The 18744-nt window shown below is 42.1% G+C and overlaps 1 protein-coding gene across 1 annotated transcript in view; it reads left to right on the forward strand.

Annotated features, from left to right (window-relative positions):
- Positions 1–18744, forward strand: part of col22a1 (collagen, type XXII, alpha 1) — a 45980-nt gene that overhangs the window by 21977 nt on the left and 5259 nt on the right. The window contains exons 22-57 of the mRNA XM_071537477.1: positions 440–493; positions 682–735; positions 2772–2825; positions 4114–4167; positions 4287–4340; positions 4446–4499; positions 5123–5176; positions 5306–5350; positions 5445–5507; positions 5902–5955; positions 6189–6230; positions 6409–6441; positions 6880–6933; positions 7649–7702; positions 7816–7869; positions 7956–8009; positions 8586–8639; positions 9315–9419; positions 10241–10285; positions 10841–10918; positions 11004–11039; positions 11125–11178; positions 11382–11426; positions 12062–12097; positions 12229–12342; positions 12657–12710; positions 13029–13082; positions 13304–13357; positions 13491–13544; positions 13723–13776; positions 13926–13979; positions 14133–14186; positions 14277–14321; positions 16252–16305; positions 16395–16448; positions 16684–16737. Of these exons, the coding sequence (XP_071393578.1) occupies positions 440–493; positions 682–735; positions 2772–2825; positions 4114–4167; positions 4287–4340; positions 4446–4499; positions 5123–5176; positions 5306–5350; positions 5445–5507; positions 5902–5955; positions 6189–6230; positions 6409–6441; positions 6880–6933; positions 7649–7702; positions 7816–7869; positions 7956–8009; positions 8586–8639; positions 9315–9419; positions 10241–10285; positions 10841–10918; positions 11004–11039; positions 11125–11178; positions 11382–11426; positions 12062–12097; positions 12229–12342; positions 12657–12710; positions 13029–13082; positions 13304–13357; positions 13491–13544; positions 13723–13776; positions 13926–13979; positions 14133–14186; positions 14277–14321; positions 16252–16305; positions 16395–16448; positions 16684–16737 (1983 nt within the window). The remainder of the gene's footprint in view (positions 1–439; positions 494–681; positions 736–2771; positions 2826–4113; positions 4168–4286; positions 4341–4445; positions 4500–5122; positions 5177–5305; positions 5351–5444; positions 5508–5901; positions 5956–6188; positions 6231–6408; positions 6442–6879; positions 6934–7648; positions 7703–7815; positions 7870–7955; positions 8010–8585; positions 8640–9314; positions 9420–10240; positions 10286–10840; positions 10919–11003; positions 11040–11124; positions 11179–11381; positions 11427–12061; positions 12098–12228; positions 12343–12656; positions 12711–13028; positions 13083–13303; positions 13358–13490; positions 13545–13722; positions 13777–13925; positions 13980–14132; positions 14187–14276; positions 14322–16251; positions 16306–16394; positions 16449–16683; positions 16738–18744) is intronic.

An 18744-nucleotide genomic window follows, 5' to 3' on the forward strand; every position in this document is an offset into this window, starting at 1 on the left:
TTTCATTAATAGATAAATCCGATAAAAGGTTTTTAGGCCTACTTCTGGTGAACTACTTGACAGTGTGAATTACCACACACTGTAGGAGCTTTTCCATGCCACTATCAACCTCAGCATGGAAAAATAACAGTTGTGGATATGAGCACAAAAACCCTTAAATACATCACTAAGGTTTATATTTTGGTGTACTTAATTTATCTGACCAATGTAGCAGAGTAATTGTACATTTTGTAAGCTGGTGTATGGGATGCAGAAACACAACAATACCATTTTCAATGTTTATATACAGTATGACAGCTGCTTTACATATAGGTTTGAGATGACAGTGACACAAACAATGTATAATCTATACTATAATTCTACTATTTATACTATAATTCATTCATACATATTATGTATAATGCATATTTATGTACAATGCATGTTTGACCTATTTCAGGGAGCTGCTGGACCTCCTGGGCCTCCAGGGGCCGATGGACTTCCAGGACCTCCTGTAAGGATCAGGATTTATTGCTTCCTTCCCAGACATTTCCTCTTGCCTGCGTTGGCCAAGTTTATACTTTGTTTTTGTGGAAAAGCCACCTGTTCAGATGCATGTAGAACTGAGCAGCTGTGTGTTCATGAAAACGCCAGTCGTGTGTTGTATCAACTACAGTTGATTGTGGCAATTTCATTCCCCAGGGGCCTCCTGGTCAACAAGGTTTACCTGGAGAGCCTGGAGAGTTTGGCCAGAGGGTGAGTCTCATTTTGATAAAAGATCGTTTCATGTCTCTCTAAACATGGCTGCCCTGCACATTAAATCCACCAGTTCAGTATTGTACCAAGAGAGGCTCAAATAAGTGCATAATTCAGCTACTTCATTGAAATACCCATGTGTGTAATTAACTTTCTCAAACTGTTTTTCTGGGTATTTCTGGGTTGAAAGTACTCATAGATGCCTGAGTTTACAGTAGTAGTACAGTAATTGTGCAGATAGGGGTTCTAGATCTACAAACATTTGTCAGTGGCAGAGCTGCTCTGGAGTCAGAAATAATCGTATTGCTTGACAAAGACAAAGTTAGCTAAACTTGAATGGACTTGAATAAAATATAAATAAGAAATATAAATATAAATAGCAATGACTTTATTTATTCATTCATGGCCATGGCATGATAATGTTGGAAGGTCAACAGCTAGCTAACTAGCTTACCTAGATAGCTATAGGCTAGTATGGCTAGTTTGAACTTGGAAGGTCAGCTAGGCTAAATAGCTAACATAGTAGCAAGAGTACTAGGCTTAATATTAGCTTCCTCCACTCTGACAGCTGGGCCCCACCAAATGCGATTTACAAAGTGACCATATCTCCTCAATTCAGTTTGACCAAGCTTGCGCACAGGGAAAGGGAACACTGAAGTTCATGTAACTTTATGCAAATGCACGTGGTGATTTCCATGAGAGAACCATGTGGCCAAAGATGACGCTGATTTGAGGGGGCAGCCGTGGCTCCATGCATCACCTTTATTGGGGTTTCACCAGAAAAACTTTAGCTCCGTCCATTGAAGTTCGAGTTTATTTATTGGCACAATTATTAAAATGAAAAAAGAATGTTTAAACGTAGTGCAGGATGGGACTAGAAACCCAGAAGGGCTTACAAGATGCGTCACCCTCATAAATGAGGACTATTAAATTGCCCAAAAGGATGAAAATATATAAATAGAATATAGAATCTAACTCAACCCATGAGATTACTTCTGCCTCCAGAGCAGCTCTGCCTCCAAGAAATGTTTATACAACTAAAACTCCGATCTGCAGTAATCGGTGCAGTTAAAGCTTATACAGTAGTCTCATGACTACTTTTTGTAATGGATCAGTCATGTTTATGATTATTTGTAATATCTAGTTCAATTCTCCCTTGCCTCCTTTATATTATTCCTCTGTCTAGCTCCATGCTGGCTCCAGGACACAGCAGTGTGTAATTGAAACAAATACACTACAGTAGTTTGAAATAATTTGTTCTACTAAAAGATTCACAAATCTAGTGAAGCCCCCCACACTTACTCTTGTGAATGCAATTCAAGCCAAAGTCCGCTGAACCAGTGTGTGTGTGTCTTGGAAACTGAGGGATTTACAGTTTTTTAACATGAATAAAGCGATTACATTGACAATAATTGTGTTTAGAATAGAAAAACATATACCCCCCTCTGTAGTGCCATTACCTAGCCATCCTTTTATTTTCTAATTTCATTGGAGGTCCCGCCGAAGCATTTTACAGCCCCATGGGGCAAGTGAATCCATGGTCTGTTGAGGGGTAAAAAACAGACAGACAGAGGGAGGGGAGCTTGACCTATTTTCTGTAGGTTTTGGGCTATTGTACCAACAGCTGAAGATGTGCAGGGGGAGTGCAGGTGGGGGAGCGACGGTAGGTTGAGTGCTGTGATAATAGGACGGTCTCCTCTGCTGCCAGCGCTGATAGAGCCGGCTGTGTGGCCGAATTGCTGTAGATTGTGCCGCTCTCACCTCCACTGCAGCACAGCTCTCATCAGTCATCTGTGCCACCGCTGCTGAAGCCTGTCTATTCACCTTTACTCCGCTATGACAGCTAAGGGCAAGCTGAGTTGAAATGTGGACAGTCTTCAAGTGCTGCAGAGGACTGTGCCATATTACCAACAAAGGAAAAAAAGAATATGGAAGAAGAGGGATGAAAATAATAGCTTGCCACTAGGGGATAGGTGTTTGGTCATCTAATGCCTTGAAATCATTTTCATTTAAAATTGTTTCTTTGTTTCTTTCAGGGAAAGAAAGGTGAAAGTGGGTTGCCTGGAGTGGATGGCCTTCCTGGACCGCCTGTGAGAACACTTTGAATTTTATAGTGTTTAAAATAAAAAAAAATCTTGGTTATGCAAGTAAAACATCTGTTGAAAAATGGACCTGTTGGCAATGTACGGTTCATGACTATGCTCTTTCTTACACTTACTGTGATATTTCCATGAGTTGGATATTTTCGTAGTTGACTTTGCTGAAATTGTTTCCATTTTAATTAATTTTCCGTTTTAATTGTGTGGGTTGCTCAATATTCGCTGTGAACCACATAGCAAAATATTACTGCTCTCCAAAGGGCATCTTCACAATGTATTTTCACAGAGGGAAAATGAACTGGCTAGGTTAGAACCAGCAGGTTATATCAATTAATTTCCTAAATTGCTCCCTCCAGGAAAATGGAAATGTACCCGTTCTCAAGATGAGGCTGTATGAACTTTACATTTTACAATACCCCCCTCTAGTGGCTGCAGGCTGGTACTGGTTCACACGCTGAGCTAGACTAATCTTCTTCATGGACCACATGCATACAGATGGCTGCCTCTGGGCTTCACTCCCTTGTTTATTCCATCGACAGATACAGCTATGATCCTGTTACAGCAGTATGGGATGCACCCTGCATTTCTGAACTGGCAAGAGCAGATGCTGATGTTGGTTGATATTTGGCACTTTGCCAGCTTTGCCCTGAGGGACGAGTATCAACTTCAATCCATGAAGCTGCCCATCTTTATGCATTTGGTTTTAGAAATGTTGATTTGTCAATATATCCCGGGCTGATATTGACCTTTTATAAAAAATTGGATACTGGCCAGTTAGTGTCGTCCACCTCTGATATGATGGATATGTTTGATTACATATTTACTGTGTAACTGATCAATACTACACTGGTTGTCTGTGGGAAGACCTTAACCTGAATTGATTCTTATGAGGCATTTTGATGAGACTCCACACAAGTATGCATGAATATGTATGATTATTATAATTTCAGAGGTTCTGAAACCCTGCCAAGAATATAATCTTGGGGAAACTCTGAATATTTCTAGTGTTTTTGAATTTTTGGCAAGAAAGTGGTCAAATATAAAAAATATATTACTGGCACAAACTTCCTGCTTTCAGTAGCTTCAGTCGAAAAAACTGGTATCAGCTGTCAAAAACCCATATCAGTTGAACCCTAGTCCATCCTATGGATACACAATGAGGTGGATAAAGACAGTGTATCTCGAGTATGAGTTGATAATCGAATCATACAAATTTCATTGTAAAATGTTGTCATTTTGTATTAATTATTATTAAATTATGTTATTTTGTATTTGACAGGGTCCTCAGGGTCCCTCCGGACCGCCAGGAAACCCAGGACACACTGGACCTCCTGTAAGTGACAAGAACCGGGACACAACCCCCTATATCTGATTTATAGCTTTGACAATGCATAAACATGTGTTACAGAAAGAGGAACATGTCAACATACTTTGTTTTGCTTCCTTACAAAGGGTCTACCTGGTGAAATTGGATTTTCAGGCAAACCTGGAGAGTCAGGAAAACCTGTGAGTTTATAATGTCTTCTCAAATAAAAAACCTCATTAGTTGTTAATATTGCTTTTTTTGTCACAGTCATACAAATGTTAACCGTTTGACACTGTTCTTCAAAGGGTCTACCTGGTAAAGATGGTCTGGATGGTCTCCCTGGAAATGATGGCTCTATGGTCAGTATGGCCTTTATAACAACTATTCTGATACTGGTGTTGAAGGTGCCATTAATGTTCACAGTGACTATAACTTTGAGTGACTCTCATAAGCCTGCCTGCGTGGACACCTTCTAAAGTATGCTATATATTTTGAAATACAAGAGTAGAAAAGTATGCTAGAGAAACATAATGGGTACAGTGAAACATTAATTCCACTGGGCAACTCTCATGTTTGTCTGTATGTGCAGTGATGTAGTGATAAATAAAATATATCATAAAGCAGACACCCACCAATATAAGCAAAAATTAGTAATATTTTCAGAGAAGCATTAATTTATGCTCTTTTTCATTCATTTGACACCGTTTACAATGATGTGTACTTTTACTTTACATAGTAAACATTCATGTCAGCCTAAAAAGGTGGTTAAACTCTATTCTACAAATGAAAAAGTGGGTAAACTGAGGTTAGGTGGGTTTACCCTCCACTACATCCCTGTGTGTATGTGTATAGCCCTTCCTACCCTTCCATCTATTTATTTCCCCCTGGCCATTACTAGAAAAGAGCGTGTTCTTGCTCATCTTGGCTGGTAAATACAGGTTTAGAAAGTATGGCATCTAATAGAAATCTTGTGTGTCTGAAGGGGCCTAGAGGAGAGCGTGGAACAGATGGTTTTCCTGGCAAGCCTGGACCTAAGGTACTGCGACTTAATCTTGTCCCGAAACACACTGGACACTACTGAAGGTTCATGGATCTATGCAGAATATGAGAGAGCATGTGTATTTTCCTAATGCAAATTTGACATTTCAATGTGTCTTCTCCTTAGGGCGAGGACGGACCTCCGGGACCAAGAGGACCTCCAGGGGAGAGAGTAAGTTCACAGCTGTTGCGTTTTATTTGGTTTTGGCATTTCTTAAGAAAAAAGGATCTCATATTTCATCATATCATGTGTGTATTTGTGACAGGGAGAAGGTGGTTTACCTGGACAGCCAGGTGCTGATGGACCAAGAGGAGACAGAGGCGTTCCGGTGGGTTTGGTTCTATATGTTCACCGCTGCACTTTATCATCACTGCTGATGCTCCGGAGCAGGGGTGTTCAAATGTTTTCATGTCACCGAAACCCATTTTGACCTAGGGAACCATATGGAGAGGCTTTTGTTGTTGTGGATTTAGTATTGAATTGTGTAAAGGTCTAAATAGTCATTCTTATACATTCTCTAATTGCGATCATTTCTAGTAAATTAAATTAACTATTCCTCATTTTGCTGGTGAACCTCCTGAAACCCCCCTTAAGGACCCCTATCCTATTTGAGAACCACTGCTCTGGAGAAAAGGCTTCTCTCTGACTGTGTTAATGTAATAATATGGTCTGCAGAAATATGTTTCTATTCTTCAATTTCGATTTTGGCTGCACCCTCACAGGGAGAAAGAGGACAAGATGGACCACTTGGGCCCAAAGGTGAAAAGGGCGACAAGGTAAGAAAGAAACAACATTGGAAAACCCTGTCGAAAACTCTGCCTTTACAACATTTTACGGTGAAATTAATTGCCGAGCATGCTCTGAAAGAATTGCTGAATCCTTGTTGTGTATCACAGCGCGTTAGTTACGGAGTCATCCTCCTCTGTCACAGTAATGGTCACCCTGCAGTATTCACTGTAATAAGGTAATTAGTATGCAGACAATGATAATACACTGTCTCTTGCCTCAGGGTGAAGAGGGAGCCAGGGGACTGCCTGGTATTCCAGGAAACGTGAGTAAAGTCTTTTTCTACGGCGCAAATTAGCATACTGTACAGTAGTGGCTGCCTTATATACACACATACAGGAAGACATATAACTCACTTCACTGTGTTTACATAGCAACAGCCTCTACGTAATATCTGTGGAGGCATGATAAATGATTATCTGCTGTCTGTTTTTGCCTCATAGGTGGCCAATGTCATCCCCGAGCCTGGTGAACCCGTGAGTAGTTGACATCTTTTAGTCAGCAGGCCAAACTCTGTCATGACAAGATACGAAAATGGCTTTTATTTTTATTTATTTATTTTGGGGCTGTTTTTTTTTTACCCAAGTCAGTGGATTGGCCTTGAAACACGGCAGTTATCTATATTACCTGGTCAATGAAATACATCAATGACTTATACCTTACAGATAGTTTCAAAAGGAGTTTTATAAACATTGTTAATACTCACTGGATTCTAAAATATTTTCCTTTTTCCAGGTACAGGTATTATGTACGGACTATTCTCATTTTGTTAAAATGACTAAATACGTTAAATATGACTCAACTTATAAAGTTTTTGTTTTTCATAATGATTATTATTAAAACTGTATACCTACTTTTGAAATATACTCTATTATTATCTATTATATAATTGCATTGTTTGCTTTCCTCTCAAGGGGAAACCTGGAGAGAAGGGAGAGAAAGGAGACCAAGGGAAACCAGGAGAGATGGTGACTTTTTTTTCTTTTCTTTTTTTTTGTTGTCATTGCAGTCTTGTATGTTTTGCTTCACTTTAAAATATTCAAGGTACATTTGGTGATATGCAAAAGCATCCACTAGATGTCAGTAGAGATTCAGTATGGCAATAGTCAAACGAGCAAGAGCCAAACATGCATCAACAGAAATTTCTCTACTAATATTAGCTATCACTACACACACACACACACACACACACACACACACACACACACACACACACACACACACACACACACACACACACACACACACACACACTTGGAAATCTTGCCAAATGAATTGTCGCCGTAGCTGATGACTTTCCTTCGCAATTTCCTTCTCTCTGCCTGTGAGTGTCTAAAAGCACCCTATGGAGTTAAGGGGCGCTCTGTTAATTATTTTGTCACAGACCATCACATCAATTATTCATACATGGATATTGTTATTATGTACAACCTTCATTAGTTTTCTATCTTCATCATCTGGAATGATCTCACCACCTAATTACTGCTATTATTTTGAAAATAAAAAACTCCTTTTGACAGTACTTCCAGGACTAGACAGAAATTTCAGAGTGAAATAATAACTTTGACAAGAATATGCCAAGAATAGATCTCAGAATAGATTTTGACATACAGGTCTACACTTAGAGAACTAACTTACTGACAGTTCCTTGCACTATAACTAACTTGTGTGTGTTCTCTGAAGGGTCAAAGAGGATTACCTGGTGAACAAGGCTTTAAGGGACTGCCTGGACCACAGGTGAGACACTACTGATCCTTCACTTCTCAGTCACAATACTATAAGTTTATGTCCTGTACAGCAATTTTAAATGGATTATTTCTGATTTGCCTTTGTTTTTCTGTTCCAACCAGGGTCCAAAAGGTGACACCGGACCCACAGGAGAGACGGGACGTGTTGGAGACCCTGTGAGTGGTCTGATTTAATTTGTGTCACCTTTGAACACCAAATGGCAGGATGTGCTGTACTGTAATGACTGGTGTGTTTCTCCCAGGGCCCACCTGGATTAACCGGTCCTCAAGGTCCTCGCGGATTACCGGGCAATGTGGTAGGTCTTTTGTGTAGAAAAGATGATCATGGCTGCATGTATGTCATGTGACTATCTACTGTACAAGCATGATGTCTATGGAGTATCTCAAGCAGAGCAGCTCTGGAATATGGAGAGTACTGTAATGTGTAATACAGTAAAAAAAGTCACATGTGAAACCCCACATGTTTCAATTCAAAGCATGTGTGCTTTTTGGACACGTCGGTTTTCATATGTGAACAATTATTTTCGTTGTATTCTGACATCACATGACAGTTTTTACATATTTCAATTTACAAGTGAAAAGAGTGTTTTTTTCCACATGTGAACCTTTTTTTTTTTTCATCTTCACTTGACATGACAATATTTGTTTCACATGTGAAACCTTCCAAAGAGACAACTCACCGGTGAAAATGTCATTTTCACATGGGAAATGGAAAATGTCACGTTTTTTATATAAAAATCAAAAAGCACATGTGTTTGAATTCACATGTGGGTTTTCACATGTGACTTTTTTGTAAGGGAACAAATAATTTCAGTACGTAACTAACATTATTGCAACTCCTTTGTGAACTAAAGTCTCCCTGTCTTATATAGGGCATCCCTGGAATCATTGGGCCTCCTGGTCCAGCTGGACAGAGAGGAGACAAGGTCAGTTACTTGTTTTGGGTTGTTTTTTTTCACTTACGGGTATGTTTGGCTAAATGCGGATTTAAAAGTTTTCCGACTATGTTCGATATGGTTTTTGGCAGCGCTGAGTGAGAGAGAAAATAAGACTGCAGAGAATGGAAGTGAGCGACCTTGCATGTCCTCCATTATTGTTTCAGCAGAGAACGTCCTTGAATTCATGTCAGTCCTACGGCAGTGGGTAGCAGTTTCAGAATAGCATTTCAGAACACGTGCTATTCCATCTCATCCCTTTGTGATTTTCCTTTTTCATTTTTTGTTTTCTTTTACTTTTTCCACAAGGTAGGGACACTTTGTGAATGTGTAATATGTTAAATCAGGTTTGTTCCTGGCTCTTCTCCCAGTATCCATTACTTTAAATTCACCTGAATTAAGATAGAGAGGCTGAAGACAGTTTACCAACACACTGGACCTGATGCAACGAGCCAGTGTGTGTATTTCATTGGTGTGCATTTCCCATCACTTGTTCACAAAAAGTATTAAAGATAACATAGGGCGAAGTGACTAGCCTAAAATTTAGCATGCACAGTAGAAGCCGCACACTATTTAGAATTCTGATCAGCAGACTTTTGCATGAATGAGTTTCTCCGGCACCTGCTGATGTACCACTTGTAACATTATCGCTGCCATTTGCTTTAGGGCGATTCAGGTAAAGCGGGCCAAGCGGGTCCCCCGGGCCCATCCGGAGAGCCTGGTTTGACTGGACCCCCTGGACCGCCAGGGAAGGGGAAAGACGGACAAAGCGTAAGACACAGATATCTTTTTCCTATCACAGTCTATCTCAGTATATTTTTGTCATATTCCAGACTTGCAGAATAGTGTTTGCCCAACTTTTTAGGCTCGCATAAATCTTTATGACCTGAACTCATAATGTACATCATAGTAAGTTGTATCAAACTGATGTAAACTATATGAGAACAGGGCTTTTTAGAGGAAAAATAGCAGAAATTGATGCTTTTCCAAAAATATGATTGATTTCTGTTGATATTGGTGGGTGTTTTCCCACCAAGTTAACCCTCCTTTTTATTTACCATTACATCACTGGACTTAAGATCAAGATGTAGGACCCTAAAGCGTGCCTCTTGTTTTCTGCATTGTATCCCTCTATTCATCCGCCCTCCCCCTTAATGCATGTTGAACCGCATCGCCATACGACTGCCTCTATGGGAACGCTGTGAGCCAAAGTGCAGCCATGCCAAGGATTTTACCTGAGTCGGCACATTACGGCGCCGCAGCTCAACACGTCCCTTCATCATTTTTCACCCCAGACATGTGGTCAACCTGCTGACGGGGCAGGAACAAACAGGAAAAACATTATTAAGACATATCACATTAAACCAACACACGAGCACAACAGATTGGACTCGCAGCAGTTGTGTGTTTTTTTTTTTTTTTTTTTTTTTTTTTACTGCTGCCAGGTGCGGCCCCGAGGCTTCGCTGCAATTATGTGAACGAAGAATAGCGACTCATACAAACTTTCAAGTGTAATTGATTTATTCCAAAGAGGCTTAATTCCGGTGTTTGAATGCCAGGCGATTTGATTGATGTCATTTGTAACATTACAGGGAGAACCTGGACCACAGGGAATTCAAGGACCTCCAGGGCCAAAGGTAATATAATTTTATAAGTTTGCGAGAAAGTATGTGTGTATGTATGTATGTATGTGTGTGTGTGTGAGCTTTTGTAGGCTGCCCAAGGTGTTCTCTTTTTTTTATCATGCACAGGTGCTCTTTTGTCGGTGAGAAAAACACCTTTTTTTTTTCTGGCTCGGATGAAAAAAACAATTCATTTTTGTTGAAAGCGGCAAAAGCAATTTCTGTGTCCACTGCACCATCACACTGATTATAACCAGCTCTTTGCTGTGAAGAGCTTGATATTGAGGGCATAGGATGGGAGAGGCTGGACAGGGGCATTTGCTGGATTTATGGTGTTAAATCGCTCACCCTCATCACCTATACGTTCTCTCTTCTGAGTACCAAAATGTCAACTGCAGATTGGATTTTTTTCATTACAGATTAAAAACAGAGTGGTATTTCTGGGATCAGCAGCCACCGCAGAATGTGACAGTAACAGCAAGACTCTTAGCCAAACATTATGACTGAGCTGACATTATCTAAGGCCCAGGATGGTGAAGTAAACTTTTTCTCTTTTTTTTGTCTTCCCAGGGCCAGCCAGGGTCACAAGGCCAACAGGGGTTGCCAGGGAACAGGGGTTCGCCAGGAGAAGGCAAAGTGGGACCTGCGGTATGAACACGAAACGCCCAAGAGTGTTAAATTATCTTTGTATTGCTCTTTGTGCGTCTAAATTTCCAGTGTTTGTGTTTCACAGGGACCTGCAGGGAATAACGGGGAACCTGGACCTGCGGTAAACATTTCTCCTGAAGATAAACATTTAACACCTCTATATGTCTATCATATATCTCTCTAATATGTCTTCACTTGGGTTTTAGGGCATGAGGGGCCCACCGGGAGTCGCTGGTCCTCAAGGCCCTGCTGGACACAATGTAAGTCCCCAAATAAATATTATTTTAACACTTGAATCACTCTCCTCGGCTACATTTGTCATGCGTCTGTAACTTTCAACTTTCCGTGCCTTTCTCAGAATATCACTTAAGGTTACAAACACAACAAGTTCTGTTAAATAAAGAAACTTAATCGGCGAATAATAGACACAAAAAGTCACACCTTGCTTTTGTCCCGAATGCAGGGCTTGCCAGGAAGGCCGGGAGAGAAGGGATCACAAGGAGAGCCTGTAAGTAGTGACATGGGCTGGGGGAAAAAACATCTATCTATATGTGCTGCTATATGGTATAGTGTAGGTTCTGTTACAGTATGATGGAGAAAGTCTAATTACTTTTTTCTCCAAGCTCAATAAATAATAAACAGTAATTTGTGTAATTGATGCAGAGACATATATCTAAACTAGACAAATTACACACTTGGTACAGTGACTAAACAAGACGTGAAATACTGTATAATGCAAAAGAGACAAATTAGCTCCATAAAGTATGCATCAACACTCACACCTCTATCATATCATACGATGCAACTTAGTGGTGTTTTGTTGATGGTGTTACTTGTTATGCTATTTGCTGTCTCCATGTCCTTATGTGACTCGGTCCAGCTTGTGCTATTTCACTGTCTCTTTCAAGATTACTGTTGTTACTGTGTTTTCTGTTGCCTTCTGCCAACTGCTAGGCTTTTTGTCTTTTGTACTTTGTCTTTTATTTTTTTGGATACACTACATTTTTAGCGTGGGTGGCCCCAGAGGGAATCGAACCCCTAATCATGGCATTGAGCTACTGAAAAAGCAACCCCTAATATCGCTCTCTCTATCGCTCTGTCTCGCTTCTTCATTCATTTATTCATTCATTCATTATTTCCCAGGGAAAGGCAGCAGACCTCTCCCAGCTCAATCTCAAGGTAAGGAACTCCTCCACTCCTTCCACTTCAATGAAAAAATGACAGATGTTGAGATCTGAGACCGATTACCTTATCACCAATATCATTTTTTTTTTCTTTTTTTTTTTCTTTTTTTTGCTGCCATCTTTTAGGACGTGTGCTCAGACTGCCCCGCCGGCCCAATCGGACCACCCGGTCTCCCAGGAGCCCCGGGGGACAAAGGGCACCCTGGACCAGCGGGGAAAAACGGTCAAGATGGCTACCAAGTACGACAAAGTCATTAATATTCCCTTATCATCGGTTGATAGCGTCACATCTCCTGCAATGTAAAGTCTCCTATGATAACTTTGAAGTAGTACTATAAAGCATGCGTCTGGAGTATTGGGTTAGTACCTAGGTGAGGTGTGAGCCAGTAGCTGCAGCAGTGCTCTCATCAGTCAGTGGGTGTGATGGACAGAGAGGCTGTGTGCAGCATCAGGCCGGCCTCCTCCGGGGGCAGAGCTGAGCGATTAGGACCCGGTGACGCTGCTCTCGATTGTCTTGCCTGGACAGAGACTGATGGGCCGCTGTGTCATTACAGGGCCAGCCGGGAGCGGCCGGACCTCCGGGGCCCCCTGGAGCCGACGGAGGCAAGGCAAGTCCCACGCCGCGCACTTAACCGCTCCCATGACCCCAACGCCAATTAGTGGCCACTGTACCAAAATCCTTTTTTCTGTCTTTCTCTTTTTTTCATGAAGACAGATGGAAGGGTAAAGTTTCATTTCAAAAAATGTTATCACATCCTCATATTTCAGAAAGACACAACTACATCCTCTTCCTTCACAATATTCTGAAGATTTTTGAAGTTTAATTTTCATTTTGTGACAGTCAAGGTAAAATCTTTCTAATGGTTGATGTCTCATCTTCGAATGAAACTCTCTATATAAGCTTTATTCTTTTTTTTCTTTTGTAGGGTGTGAAAGGCGATCGAGGACCTGCTGGAGCCCCTGGAGACAAAGGAGACAAGGTATGACTGTTATTTATGACTCACTAGTCTTACCTTTTCCTATTGCTTTTGTTCCTTTTACTCTCTCTCTCTCTCTCTCTTTCTCTCTCTCTCTCTCTGTCTCTCTCTCTCTCTCTTTCAAGAAACTCTTTCAACGATTAAGTTCATTTCAATGCTGTAAGTACATGATGATACTGAGCCACAGAATGTCATAATTTCATCCCTTTTTTGTGTGTTGACAGGGACACCCGGGACCCCCCGGCCACCCAGGACCTCCCGGCCTAATGGGTGCAGCCGTAAGTTCCTATATCGGGCGTATTCTGTGTACACCCATGCACATTTTCTCTATCCTTTACAGCATATGCACTTGAAATGAAATGATACTTGAATACAGTTGACCCCCGCCAACACCCTTTTTTCCCTCTTCAGGGTAACGATGGACAGCCCGGCCCCGTCGGTCCCCCAGGAGCCCCTGGAGAAAAGGTCAGGCTACACTCCATGTACTTTACCCTTAGAGAACTTATTACCCATGTGTCATTATTGTACAAACCTCCTCCCTCCAGCATGTAGGTCACCCAGCCAGTGGTAATAGTGGCCATTAATCATTTCTTTTTCTCTGGCGATGGTGACCTGTTTGTGTTTGTTTGTCTGTTTTTACTAGGGCAAAGAGGGTCTCAAAGGAATCCAGGGACCACCGGGTCTTCCTGGCTTGATGGTAAGAACAATTGATTTGATGCACAGTATTATGGAAATAGATACGGTTCCTGCAGCACTGTAATCATTTTGGATTGACTTGGGTGGAAAAGTACTACTGTAGGTCTATTCTACTGCAGATGCTAAGTGATAAATTCCATTTCCCTGCAGGGTCAGTCTGGGAAAATGGGAAAAGATGGCCGACCAGGTGAAACGGGAGAACCTGTAAGTAGATGATGATGTCTTGCCTTGTCAGCGATACAAAGAGAATTCATAAAGCTTGACCACAATCTAGCATTGTCTGTTTTTAGATGGATGGGATAGTATTATGTGCTTTGACATGATACCAAGCATTCCTATCTCTCTTCGTGATTTCAGGGCAAGCAGGGAGAACCTGGACCGCCAGGCAACCCTGGGCTCAGAGGACTGCCGGTACATAACCACAGCTAAACTGATTTGATAGGAAGAGTTGCCAGTGCAAATGATTGAGGGTGATTTACTGCTTTTTATCTTTCCATACAGGGCTTTAAGGGCCACAGAGGAGAACCTGGATCCCAAGGATCTAAGGTCAGTGTAATAAGGGGAAGATATTTGAGTGTTTGAGTACACCTGTGACACCTGTGAAGTGAAAATAATTTAGAAATATTTTTAGTCATTTATTCCCTAGTGTTACCGGCCATTTTGAGGGCGTTTCTAGCAACCAGAAAGAGCCACTGCTCTGATTGGCAAGCACCACTGTAGGCTCCGCCTACAGTGGTGCTTGCCTGGATGACTCCAGTAAAGTCAGCTTTCTAACAACCGAACTGTGTTGTGCTTGGCCCGTTTCAGAGAAGACATTTTGTCTGTCAGTATGCCTTTTACTGTATTCTTGTATCCTCCATGACACGATAATATCTTAACAGCCGAAGTACAATTCCAAAGTAAAGAACGCTAAGGACAGACGACGGATAAAGATCCTGGAAGTTTACTTGCCAGCCGAGGATGAATGGGGTGGTGACTTGGCTGATGGAAATGAACAGAAAGCCCCGAGATTCAGTGAAAGAATGACACATCATGTCCAAACAGCACTACAGTCTGTAGAGCTGGAAGAAACAGTTGGGAAAAAGAACAGCTGTGTGTCTTAATTGCCTGTGTGACACCAAGCACTCATCTCAAACTGTAAAGATGCTCTCTGTTCTTATTCTTGATGACAGCTTAAGAACGTTCTCCACAAGGACACAAGCATCGACATTCTTGGATTTGAAAATCACCTACTTATTCTAAATACAGCTTTGGAAAAACAATAAACGTTCACTCATCTGATGCTTTTCACCCATGAAAAGCATCCGATTATGCATTTCTAAAGATACCCCCCCCTGCCCTAAACAGCCGTACCTGGAACTAATTATTCAATCCAGGAGTGCAGGAAATAGCACACGGGCCTACTCAGCGTTTGACACGCCGCATTGCGATGTCCGGATGAAACCGCCCCGCCACGAAACGTCTGACACTCGCACTTTTTTTTTTCCTCCACACACCTACTCCGCGAGAAGCGCCGCACCTGCTGCTTTGTCTCTCGTTCGGCACACACCCCCAGGAAAGGTGTCCGCCACAGCCCCGTGACCAATAGCACGGCTCATTACGGACGGCTCCGACTGAGCCACAATGAGCCGGGCAGCCTCTCAGCCCCGCAGCCCGCTCCGCCACCCTGACAGCAGACAACTTATTAGAGTCACTGTGAAGCCTTTCTTCGCAAAATCTCCCCCCAGACACAGACACTCGCCCAGTTCTGCTTAGAATTAGTGCCACTGACTGTCAATCACACTGAAATTATATTCACTATTCTTCATGGAGTCAATTTGATTTATGCAATGACAAGTCCAGCAGATCAGCTGCCTTCATCGTTGGCTACTTGGCCAGAGAGCTAATGTTAGCAACTGAACCATTAGCAAATATAACTATAACATTTAATACACAGAAGCACTGCTTATACACCAATACGCTATATTATAAAATGCCAGAGTTTTTGTTTTCTTATAGTCATGAAAAGATTTAGCTGTATATATCACTATATACATTACTGTATCGCAGCAGTCCATGTAAACTAACAAAGAAGGAACCCAGAAGTAAGTTTTCTAGTTGAGTGATGTCACAGAAACTCATTTGCATATGAAGAGGGTTTTAAAAGATAAAAATTGCACCTAAGGTGTGAAGATTTATATTTACATTTTTACAATAATGCAACTTTTGCTTTGTTTAATTACATACTGCTCAATAAAGAAAATGGCTTCTACCACACCATAAAGTTTCATAGTGCGTAGAGGAGTGAAGAGTCTTGCTTTTGTCTTGGGGACCATGCCACTGTGGTGTCAAATGATTTGTTGCTCACCACAGCTGTTGACTCTGTGACTTACATCTAAACAGCCCAAGTTAGATATGAATTTATCAGTCATCCTTGAAGTTTATTGAAGTTGTTTCTCCCCTTTTGTCCCTTTTTTCTTCCTCATGTGCCAAACAGGGAGAAGATGGAAAGCCTGGATTGCCTGGGCGTGAGGGCAAACCTGGGAAGGAAGTACGTTCAACCACAGACACAGTGTGTTTGCAATGATCAACATGTAAAAGATGTGATAACGATGTCTGGTGTTGCATTTGTTTTTGTAGGGCACTATGGGACCTCCTGGTCCAGAGGGACTTAGCGGTCCAAGAGGGGAGTCGGTGAGTCATTGCCAATCACTGACAGACCTCAGCCTGACACTCATTACAAAAGAGGAGACAGACACAGCGCAATGTCAAGCAGACAGATAGACATGGACATAAAGTGGCACTCATGTCCTATTGAATTTCTTTCCCTGTCCTTCCCCATCTATTCTCTCATTCCGTGTACATGAGGGCATCTCTCACTCTCTCTTTCTCTCGCTCTCTCTCCTCTCTCTCTCTCTCTCTCTCTCAGGGCAAACCAGGTGAACCAGGGCCATCAGGAAAACCAGGCACCTCTGGAAGCCCAGTGAGTTATGCACTGTTTCTAATGCATACAGAATTTACATTTGCAGTTTAGCCGTGTAGCTGACAGTGTTATCCAGTGCGATAGTAGAACCACTAACATCGCAACCAAACAATAGAAAGGACTGCAAAGGTCAGAGCCACAGCACACTGATAATAAATATGACAAGTATTCCTTTTGCTCCGAGGAATGATCATGTTTGGTAGAGACGTACTAGGTGAATAAATAAGAGGCAAGGGGGAAAAAAGTAGAAACACTTTTAAAAAAAACAAGACAGGAACATTTTCAGAGCGAGTAGAGCAGGCACATATGGTAGAGGGGGATGTGATTCAAGGTGAGACCAGGACGTGAAGTATTTATTGAGAGAGGTGAGCTTTCAGGTTACAGTGGAATATCGGAGTGACTGGGGTGGCAAGGTCACATCGCCCAGGGGTGAGCAAGGACGGCAAAGAGTTGTCCAGGCTGCTGCAGTAGTATCAGAGAACAGGCTGGAGGGGAGGGCTGGACCACGGCCTGGAGGGATGGAGCTGTAGTTCTCCTAGCAGGCTAGCGTGCCAGCATAAAGGTTCTGAAATTGATACGAGTAGGGTGACATGAGGGAGTTTGAAGATGAGGATGAGTTGTAGGCCGTGAAGAGTGCGCTTCGCAAAACCCAGCCAGGAGGGAGTAGCAGCGGTCCAGACGAGAGATGACGAAAGCTTGGACAAATACCTGAGCAGAGAGGTCTTCTGGCTAGGCGTGACTGTGGTGTTGTCAGTGGAGACAGGGAGGTCTTACACAGGGCAAGATGTACCAGCGAAGAAGAGCAGCTCAGGCTTGTCAAGGCTCAACTTGACTCAGAGACGTCAGCCAGACAAGCCATGATGTGCAACTCAAGCTGAGTGTGTGAGGAGGGAAAAGAGAAGTTCATAGGAACTGGTTGAAAAGTAGCAATGACAAAACTTGTGGGATGTGATGACAGAGTAAATGTGACGCTTCTCCAATCAACTATGGAAAGGGAAACAAACTTTCATCCAGCCAGCAGATCCAGCCAGGGAGCACACACAAATCAAACAGCTTCAGTAGTAACATACTTGTCAAAATGCATAGGCAGGATATGGAGAACAAGCGAGATGAGGTATTCACTGTCAATTTTAAATGACATAAATAATACTTTGGAAAAACAGAGAAGAGATACACACTGTGTAGATGAGACAAAGAATCTCTGTGGGGGTTCTAAAAGCATGTCACCCCAAAAAAGAAAGTTCATATCTACAAAGTGCAAATCTAGACGACAGTGCCCCGAATGGCATCAAAAGTCAATACGGAGGAGAATGGTGCAGAAAAAATAAAATGCATAAAAAAACATGTAAAGGAAATAAATAGCAGATAAAGATAGGGATGTCATTGGGTTTGTGAGTGTGTGTTTGTGTGTATGTGTTCAAACAGAGAAAGAGCGATGGATGAAGACAGAGAGGTGTGTGCGTTAGTGAGGAAAAAATAACATTACAGGCCTTTATTTCAAATTGTTGATATATAAATTTATGAGCAGAACGTCATGGTTTCATGATTTCCAGGAATTTGGTTGATGAAACTTGGTTAATATTATTTTGGTTAAAATGAGCAAACACACCTGAGTTATACCTGTGCATTGGAAACAGAAGGAGCTGTATACTGGTCTGCGGGCTGAGGCTTGGTTTCCTGGGAAGAGGAGTAACTGTAGCGAACTGGAGGGCAGATGATCTGCGGCGGGATATCAGAGAGGAGATGATGATAGCAGTCAGCAGAGGGAGCAGATCACCAAGAACAGCCTGGAGACAGGAGGGAGGAGGGAGGAGGGAGGAGGGAGGAGGGAGGAGGGAGAAGGGTTCAGGAGACAGTTCCTGCTCGCAGAAACAATATTCAGGAGAGATGTGAAACCAGATTCAGAGGCAGAGAGTGAATTTGGATGGAGGGTGAAGATAATTAGGAGAAGGAGCCTCAGATGCTGTCAGATGTCAAGTGGCAAAATCCACCACAGAGAGAGAGGAG

This window comes from Centroberyx affinis, unplaced genomic scaffold (genome assembly GCF_046629955.1).
Source record: "Centroberyx affinis isolate AG114_WGS23_722 - 3 ecotype Tasmania unplaced genomic scaffold, CSIRO-AGI_Caff_v1 ptg003056l_1, whole genome shotgun sequence".
Taxonomy (NCBI): Eukaryota; Metazoa; Chordata; class Actinopteri; order Beryciformes; family Berycidae; genus Centroberyx; species Centroberyx affinis.